The sequence below is a fragment of the Nycticebus coucang genome, chromosome 5 (genome assembly GCF_027406575.1).
Source record: "Nycticebus coucang isolate mNycCou1 chromosome 5, mNycCou1.pri, whole genome shotgun sequence".
Lineage (NCBI taxonomy): Eukaryota > Metazoa > Chordata > Mammalia > Primates > Lorisidae > Nycticebus > Nycticebus coucang.
This window is the reverse complement of record NC_069784.1, coordinates 40270239-40279763: the sequence shown is the minus strand read 5'-3', so window position 1 is coordinate 40279763 and position 9525 is coordinate 40270239. Positions and strand designations below refer to the sequence as shown.

Here is a 9525-nt window from a genome sequence, read left to right as displayed (position 1 = left end):
TGGCTCACAGCTGTAATCCCAGCACTCTGGAAGGCCCAAGCGGGTGGACTGCTTGAGCTCACGAGTTCGAGTCTAGCCTGTGAACTAGAGCAAGACCCCGTCTCTACTAAAAAAAAATTAAAAATAGAGAAACTGAGGCAAGAGGATCGCTTGAGCCCAAGTTGGAGGTTGCTGTGTGCTATGATGACACCACGGCCCCCACCCAGGGCAACAGCTCGAGGCTCGGTTTAAAAAAAAAAAAAAGATCTCGGAGGGGCTACTCTCACTGTTATCCAGAATCACAGGCCTTCTGACAAAGTTTGGTGGACCCATCCCCGTCTCTGCATATTCGCTGACAGTGACAAGCGGCTGGACTCCTAGTCCGATAACTTTCCAGCCTGTGTCTCTTCTCCGTGCCCCACCGCCTAGATGAGACCCTGCCTGACTTTCTAGGTTATTGTAAAACTTAAGATCTCGCCCCTAGGACTTGGAGTTGGTTGAGGAGGTGAAATCCAAAGGTTAAAAATCACTGCGACAAATGCCGGGTCAGGAACCGAGGCACTAGGCTCAGCTGCAGACCTCCATCCCTAGTGGGAAATAACCCGCGCCGCTGTTTCTGCAGGGGAGCCCGGATCAGGCCGCCTAGAGGCTAACAGAGCGCCAGCGTGACTCTTCACCCGGCTCCGTGCGGCAGCAGCGCAGTGACGTTTTCCGGCAAAGAACTCGGACTTGCGTCGCGATAAATATTGTTCCTTTGGAGGTACCGTCCGCGGGCTCCGCCTGTCGCGTCACGTGACCGCGGCCTGTGGCGGAGAAGGACGCGCTACGCGGAAGAGTCTTGGGCCAAAGTGGATGGCGGACGGGATGGAGGCGACCTTGGAACAGCACTTGGAGGACACGTGAGTAAATGCAGCGGCAGATGGACCTGGGCTCGACAAAAAGCGCGAGCTTCAGTGCCGCCCAGGGCCTCTTGACGACGTCGCGAGATTCGTAGGTCACGGGATGAGAAAGGGAGCCCTGCCCAGGGGCCGCCGGGCTGGGCAGGTGACCCTGAATTATTATAAAATCCTGTCTGGCTCCGCACATTGCTTCTGGAGCGAGTCTCCTGGGCCCAAACTGGAGACCAAACCTTCCTATCATATTATTGAAGTCGTCTAAACGGTCAGGGTTGCTCCTAAGAACATTAATACTAGGAAGTGTGCGCCAGGGGTACCACATCGAACCGTACAGTGGAAACACACATACACATACTTCTGTGTATAACCTATCAAGTCGCTTGGTGCTTAAGGAGCTACAAATAATCCTTTTAAGTTTTTCGAATGAGTAATATGTAAAATTCAAAATTGGAAAGGGGCAAGAAGGTATACTGGAAGACACGTCCCACCCACCTAGTGTCCCTGAGCTTCGTACAACCCTCCCAGGCAACCTAAATTCATAGTTTTCAAGTTGTTTTAAATGAGTTAGTATAAGAAAACATGCATTTTTAACAAGGATGAAACATCCTAGATATTGCAGTGCTTGTGACTCTGCAAAGCTCAACAGTACCTAACAATTTTTTTTTCATTAGAGAGAAACCAGTTTCATTATTTAAATTAATTGGTTATACCTGAATTTTGGTCTTGGGAGTTGATAACGAAAAGGGTTGAGAAACATTGCTTAAAGCACTTAATGCTTAGCAGGTAGAAAACCTATATGTATTATATTTATTTAAATCCATTTTCTCACATCTGCTTCATCTCCCCTGGCTTCCTGGAATTAGAATGAAGAATCCGTCCATTGTTGGAGTCCTGTGCACAGATTCACAAGGACTTAATCTGGGCTGTAAGTATACCTCATACCATCTTTTTGGTGTATCGCACAGATTCTTATGTCAAGTAAGAGCCTAGTACACTATCACTCTCCAGTTTTTATTTCCTGTTACCTTACCACTTTTTGGGTACTTTCGTGAGAGTAGACATTATCTCCAAGTAAAAACATCAGAAAACTAAAACTTTTTTTTAAAGGTATTTATTTTATTTTATTATTTTTATTCTTTGTTGTTATTGTTGTTGAAGTTTGGCTGGGGCTGTGTTTGAACCCGCCACCCTTGGTATATGGGGCCGGCCCCCTACTCACTGAGCCACAGGCGTTGCCCCAGAAAACTAAAACTTTTTTCAGTTGTTATTTATGAAGGTAGAAATGTTCTTTGCAGTTCTAGCACTATATAGTTGTCTCTCTTAAAATAATATTTTCATAATGTTAAATTGAATGTAGAAGAGACTTCAGATAATGACATCTATTACAGTTTATTGAATGTATGCCATATGCTGGGGCTGCTGACCTTTCTATACCTGTCTCTAAATTTTTACAGCAACTCTCCAAGTGTCCAACAACACTTATCAGTAAGTGAATGGGCAATAAAACGGTTTCAGAGTTGGGCATACTTGGTTTTAACAGCCTGTGCGCAAGCAGTGTGAACTTGGACTAAAAAGAACTTTTCTGAGCCTCAAGGCATCTTACTCCTAATGGAGTAAGATTTTAAAAATTTAAAGCTGTAAATTTTGTTTGTTTGTTTGTTTTTGAGATAGAGCCTCAAGCTGTGGCCCTGGGCTGTGGCATCACAGCTCACAGCAACCTCCAACTCCTGGGCTTAAAAGATTCTCTTGCCTCAGCCTCCCAGACTACAGGCACCCACCAAAACACCCAGCTATTTTTTGGTTGTAGTTGTCATTGTTGTTTGGCAGGCCCGGGCTGGATTCAAACCTGCGAGCTCTGGTGTATGTGGCTGGCACCTTAGCCACTAGCCACTTCAGCTACAGGCTCTGAGCCTAAAGCTGTGAATTTTTGCTGGAAACATAACTGAAAGAGTTAATCTGTTTAACTGGGTTATGTTTAACATGCAGATGAGTCATTTGGGAGAAAAAATTGTTTGCCAACCTCACTAATGGAAAGAATGAAATTCAGGTGTTATAATCTAAAATTCCATGAGTTCCTTCAGGGCCCAAGAGACTGTACCATGTTTGGCCAGTTAATATTTTATATAATAATAGTAAATCTGTGGGCTCTGCTATAGTGTCATTTCTTTTACCTGACTTAGTTCCCAGCACAATTAAGTTTGTGTTGCCTTTATATACAGAAGTATGTTGTAAAGTAAACTTTTTGTACCAACAATTTATTACTATATGCAGATTAACACAAACATTAATAAATGGCCAGTTCATTTGGGTGTGGTGGCTCACGCCTGTAATCCTAGCACTCTGGGGGGCCAAGGCAGGAGGATTGCTTAAGCTCAGGAGTTCATGACCAGCTTGAGCAAGACCCTGGCTCTGTTAAAAATAATCGGAGTTTGGTGCTTATAGCTCAGCAGCTGGGGTGTCAGGCACATACACTGGAGCTAGCGGGTTCCAACCCAGCCCGGGCCTACCAAACAACGACAAATATAACCAAAAACAGCTGAGCGTTATGGCAGGCACCTGTGGTCCCAGCTACTTGGGAGGCTGAGGCAAGAGAATCTCCTAAGCCCAAGAGTTTGAGGTTGCTGTGAGCTGTGACACCACAACACTCTACTGAGGGCAACATAGTGAAACTCTGTCTCAAAAAAAAAAAGGATCAGTTGAGCCCAAGAGTTTAAGGTTGCTGTGAGTTATGATGACGCCATGGCACTCTACCCAGAGCCACAGAGTAAGACTTCATCTCAAAAAGAAATAAATGGCCAATTTTGTTGACATTTGAAAATAGCCAGCTAGCTTATTTAAGCATAAATAATTATTCACAGAATATTCAGGTAAGCTGTCAAGTTGATCTTACAGCTAAACTCCTGAGTAAAAATGTTTAAATTCTTTGAGCCTAGCTCAGTGAGTAGGGCGCCAGCCACATACTCCAAAGCTGACGGGTTCGAGCCCAGCTCAGGCCTGCTAAAACAACAACGACAACTGCAATAAAATATATATATATAGCCCGTGTTGTGCTGGGCACCCTGTAGTCCCAGCTACTTTGGAGACTGAGGCAAGAGAATCACTTAAGCCCAAGAGTTTGAGGTTGCTGTGAGCTCTAACACCATGGCACTCTACCCAGGGTGACATAGTGAGACTCTGTCTCAAAATATATATATAAGTAAATAATTAATTCTTTTTTTTTTTTTTTGGTTTTTGGCCAGGGCTGGGTTTGAACCCGCCACCTCCGGCATATGGGACCCGCGCCCTACTCCTTGAGCCACAGGCGCCGCCCGTAAATAATTAATTCTTTAAGCTCAGTAAGAGAAAATTAGATTTCCTGTTTCCTGTGAGGAATTAGTTTCAAGTCTCCTCTTTATTGACTGCTTTCTGTCAATCTCACCTCTTAATTGCTCATTGATTTCAGTAAGGTCCCTATAGAGTGAATTTATAATTTTTAGATTGACTTGAATTATAGGTTCCTGATATGCTTGAGAAGGTAGTTAGAGATGGTGATGAGAATGACTTCGAATGTTGAATGTCAGTTATGGTGCTACTGATTTGAGAACTGTTGTCTGCCTTTGTCTCCAATGAAACCACTTGAGTATCAGGGAAAAATTGTTTCGTGCCAGTACCTAAGAGACTGAACTGAACCTTACTTTTGTGAATAATTCAATGACAGATACAGTTTAGCTATATATATTCATTTCTGCACAATTAGGTGACATGATTATGATCTCTTTTCCAGGCCGTGGGACCCTGTCAGATGAACATGCTGGTGTGATATCTGTTCTAGCCCAGCAAGCAGCTAAGCTAACCTCTGATCCCACTGATATTCCTGTGGTGTGCCTAGAATCAGATAATGGGTGAGTAGATCCAACAGACCCCTGCCTTTGATTTTTGCTCAGAAAAATCTCTAATAAACCTGAATTAAGTCTGCCCTGTGTTCATCACTGATTTCCTTTTTTTTTTTTTGAGACAGAGTCTCACTTTGTCACCCTCGATAGAGTGCTATGGCATCATAGCTCACAGCTACCTCCAGCTCTTGGGCTTAGGCTATTCTCTTGCCTCAGCCTCCCCAGTATCTGGGACTACAGGCACCCATCGCAATGCCCAGCTGCTTTTTGTTGCAGTTTAGCTGGAGCCAGGTTCGAACCCCCCACCCTCGGTATATGGGGTCGGCACCCTACTCACTGAGCCATAGTTGCTGCCCCATCACTGATTTCTTATCCAAAGTACTTTGGGGGAGGTTTTGGATGACAGGGGCAGAAATATTGATCTCTAATGTACTTTTGGCGACAGGGACTTTTTTTTAGAGACCAAGTCTCACTCTGTTGCCCTGGGTAGAGTGCTATCGCATCATAGCTTACAACAACCTCAAACCTTGATCTTGGAATCAAGTTGTTTTCTTGCCTCAGCCTCCAGAGTAGCTGGGACTACAGGCGCCCACCACTACCTAGCTAGTTTTTCTATTTTTAGTAGAGATGGGATCTTGCTCTTGCTTAGGCTGGTCTTAAAACTCCTGAGCTCAAGCAATCCACCCACCTCGGCCTCCCAGAGTGCTAGGATTACAGGCATGAGCCACCACACTGACTAACAATGACATTAAATGAAGAGTAAAAATTGTCATGAACTATCAGTCTACCAACGAAAATAATAAAAGAGCATAAAGGGAACTAATCAGAGAATAAAAATTACTTCTAAAGTAAGAGAAATACTAAAATTTTCCAAATGAGGGTGTTCAGAATAATATAAAGTTAAAAAATCAGAATACAAAGCTGTGCATATACAATATGTTTAATGTGTACACAGTTTTATAAAAAGGAAAACGTATGTACAGCAGTAATGTATTTCTTTTTTTCTTTGTTTTTGAGACAGAGTCTCAAGCTGTCACCTTGGGTAGAGTGCTGTGGTGTCACAGCTTACAGCAACCTCAAACTCTTGGGCTCAAGCGATTCTTTTGCCTCAGCTTCCCAAGTAGCTGGGACTACAGGTGCCCGCCATAATACCCAGCTATCTTTTTGTTGCAGTTGTCGTTTTAGCTGGCCCAGGCCAGATTCTAACCTGCCAGCCTCGGTGTATGTGGCCAACGTCCTACCCTCTGAGCGACAGGTGCCACCCCAGTCATGCATTTCTTGAGGATGAGGATATGTTTGCATATGTCATTATGCAAACATCATAGAGTCTACTTACATACATCTGGTAGATAGCCTACTGCACAGACTGTGGGGTGTCCTCTTCTAGGCTACAAACCTGTACAGCATGTTACTGTACTGAATTCCAAAGGCCATGGTACCACAGTGGTATTTGTGTATCTAAACATAGAAAAGGTACAGTAAAAATTCAGTATAAAGGAATTTTTTAAAAGGTACATCTGAGCCAGGCACAGTGACTCACACCTATAATCCCAGCTTTCTTGGAGGCCAAGGCAGGCGGGCTCACAAGTTCGAGACCACCTGAGCCAGAGTGAGACCCCGTCTGTAAAAATAGCTGGGTGTTGTGGCAGGCACCTGTAGTCCCAGCTACTTGGGAGGCTGAGCCAAGAGAATCACTTAAGCCCAAAAGTTTGAGGTTGCCGTGAGCTGTGATGCCACAGCACTCTGCCAGGGGTGACAAAGTGAGTCTCTGTCTTGAAAAAAAAAAAAAAGGTACATCTGAATAGGGCACTTAACCATGAAGAGAGCTTATAGGACTAGAAGTTGATCTGGGCGAGTCAGTGAGTGTGTGTGAAGGCTAAGCATGTTACCGTACAGTACTGTAAACTTTATAAACAGTATGTGCTTAGGCTGTTATCTTCAATAATAAATTAGTCTTAGGTGTGGCACAGAGGCTCATATCTGTAATCCTAGCACTCTGGGAGGCCAAAGTGGGTAGATTGCTTGAGCTCACAAGTTCAAGACCAGCCTGAGTAAAAGTGAGACCCCCATCTCTACCAAAAATAGAAAAACTGAGTTAAGAGGATCACTTGAGCCTGAGTTGGAGGTTGCTGTGAGCAATGATGCCACAGCACTTTACCCAGGGTGACAGCTTGAGACTCTGTCTCAAAAATAATGATAGTAATAATAAATTAGCCTTTACTGTAACTTTTTAGACTTTATAAACTTTTTTTACTTTTTTACTCTTGTAGTAACACTTAGCTTATAACAGACACATTGTACAGCTGTATAAAAACTATTTTCTTTATATTCTTACTCTATAAGCTTTTATCTATTTTAATTTCTTTTCTTTTCTTTTTTTTCTTTTTTTTTTTTTTTGAGGGACAGAGCCTCAAGCTGTTGCCCAGGGTAGAATGCTGTGGCATCATAGCTCACAGCAACCTCCAGCTCCTAGGCTAAAGCAATTCTCTTGCCTCTGCCTCCCAAGTAGTTGAGACTATAGGCATCCGCCACAACACCCAGCTATTTTTTGGTTATAGTTGTCATTGTTTGGCAGGCCTGGGCTGGATTCAAACCCGCCAGCTCTGATGTATGTGGCTGGTGCCTTAGCTGCTTGAGCTATAGGCACCAAGCCAATTTTTTTTTCTTCTTAAACTTTTTTGTTAAAAACTGAAACATAAACACACACCTATGCCTATGCAAGGTCAAAATCATGAACACAACTGTCTTTAGCCTCCACATCTTGTCTCTGAAAGGTCTTCAGAGGTGTGGAGCTGTTTTCTATCATGACAGTGCCTTCTAGCACACCTCCTGACGGACCTGCCTAAAGTTTGTAACAACTAGGGGTCCACTGTCAAATAATGACAAAATGTAGTAAATACACAAACCAGTAACACTCAGTTATTATAAAGTGTTATGAATTGCACATAATTGTATATGCTTTGCTTTTGTACAACTGGCAATGCAGGTTTGTTTACACGAGCATCACCACAAACATGAGTAATGTGTTAATACTACAGTGTGCTGATGGCTCCAAAATCGCTGGGCAATAGGAATTTTTTGGCTCCATGGTAATGTTATGGAGTGACCATCATATATATGGTCTGTCTTTGGCCAACATTGTTAGGTATTGTATGGCTATATAGTATATATGCAAATAGGAAAATTTTTTTTTTTTTTTTTTTTTGAGACAGAGTTGCCTTCAGTAGAGTACGGTGGCGTCACAGTTCACAGCAACCTCCAAGTTTGGGCTTAAGTGAATCTCTTGTCTCAGCCTCCCAAGTAGCTGAGACTACAGGCACCCACCACAACACCTTCCTATTTTTTTGGTTGCAGTTGTCGTTGTTTAGCTGGCCCAGGCTGGGTTCGAACCCACCAGCCTTGGTATGGTGCCATAACCACTGTGGCTACGGGCATCACCAAAATCAGGAAAATATTAACATAGTTTGTCTTTGAGTACTAGGATGAGGGATTCATCTCATTTTTATATTTTGTACTTTTCCCACATGTTTTGTTGTGTTCATATAGTGCTCGTATAAAAAGAAAAAATAATCCTGTTTTTTTCAGTTGTATCCTAAACCAAACTTTTTTTTTTTTTTTTTTTTTTTTGTTAAACAGAGCCTCAAGCTGTTGCCCTGGGTAGAGTGCTTGGCATCACAGCTCACAGCAACCTCCAGCTCTTGGGCTCAGGCAATTCTCCTGCCTCTGCCTCCCAAGTAGGTGGGACTACAGGCACCCGCCACAACACCCAGCTATTTTTTGGTTGCAGACGTCATTGTTTTTTGGCAGGCCCGGGCTGGATTCGGACCCGCCAGCTCAGGTACATGTGGCTGGCACCTTAGCCACTTGAGCCACAGGCACCAAGCCCAAACATTTTTTTTTATTTCAGATTAATGTAAGGGTATAAATGTTTAAGTTACATTGTTTTCTTTTTTAAGGTAAAGTTCAAGTTTTAGTTGAGCCCTTCACCCAGGGGGGCCTGCTGAACACCCTCACAATTGTGCACATTAGGTGAAATCTTGCCAATCACCCTCCCTCCCCTCCTGAACATTTTTAATCTTACACTGAAATCTTGCTTATAATGTTTCACTGAATATTTTCCTCTTTGCCTTTCAGGAACATTATGATCCAGAAACATGATGGCATCACAGTGGCAGTGCATAAAATGGCCTCCTGACATCTCATATCAGCCTTTCATAGGGACTCAATGCTAACTATGTTGATGATCTTATAGAATTCCTTAAGTTTCAGCAGTTAGGCTATTCATTTAATGGACATTGGGCACTTTTCTATTTATTTTAGAGAAAGTTGCTTCTTAACTATATGGACCGACTAACCTATCAAGATACTAAATATTAGTAAGAAAGGATCATGTTTTTAAGCAGCAGGTCCAGGTCACTTTGTATATAGAATTTTGTTATGTTTAATAAATCTGTTTGGAAGAAAACTTGAATTGTTCGTGGATTCTTGAAACTCTTATCATATGTTCATTCTTTTTTAATTATCAAATTGCATTTTTTATCAAAAAGGTCTGTGTTCTAAACTACTTGTATTTCAAAAGCTTCCCAAAATGCCTATATTCTCAGAAGTGTCCATGGATATTTAAATCAAACATACTCCTACCTCATGATAACAACATAATAACTAATACTATTAAGCACTTACAGTTGACCCTTGAACTACATGGGGTTTAGAGTGCTAACCACTCTGCCCCCTGTACAGTTGAAAATCTATATACAACTTTTGACTCCTTAAAAACT

General features: G+C 42.6%; 1 protein-coding gene across 1 annotated transcript; it reads left to right on the top strand.

Moving 5' to 3' along the window:
* Window positions 1–627: 627 nt before the first annotated feature.
* On the top strand, window positions 628–9212 carry LAMTOR5 (late endosomal/lysosomal adaptor, MAPK and MTOR activator 5). Its single transcript, XM_053590873.1, has 4 exons — window positions 628–878; window positions 1739–1800; window positions 4639–4756; window positions 8882–9212. Exons 1-4 carry the CDS (start codon window positions 832–834, stop codon window positions 8940–8942), a joined length of 288 nt encoding a protein of 95 aa, XP_053446848.1. The 5' UTR covers window positions 628–831; the 3' UTR covers window positions 8943–9212.
* Window positions 9213–9525: the final 313 nt, after the last annotated feature.

Bases quoted from the DNA above. Each gene is read 5' to 3' on its own strand.
- LAMTOR5 (XM_053590873.1), top strand. From the start codon at position 832: ATGGCGGACGGGATGGAGGCGACCTTGGAACAGCACTTGGAGGACAC. The intron at 879-1,738 runs GTGAGTAAATGC...TCCTGGAATTAG, and splicing joins GAACAGCACTTGGAGGACAC to AATGAAGAATCCGTCCATTG. The intron at 1,801-4,638 runs GTAAGTATACCT...TCTCTTTTCCAG, and splicing joins ACAAGGACTTAATCTGGGCT to GCCGTGGGACCCTGTCAGAT.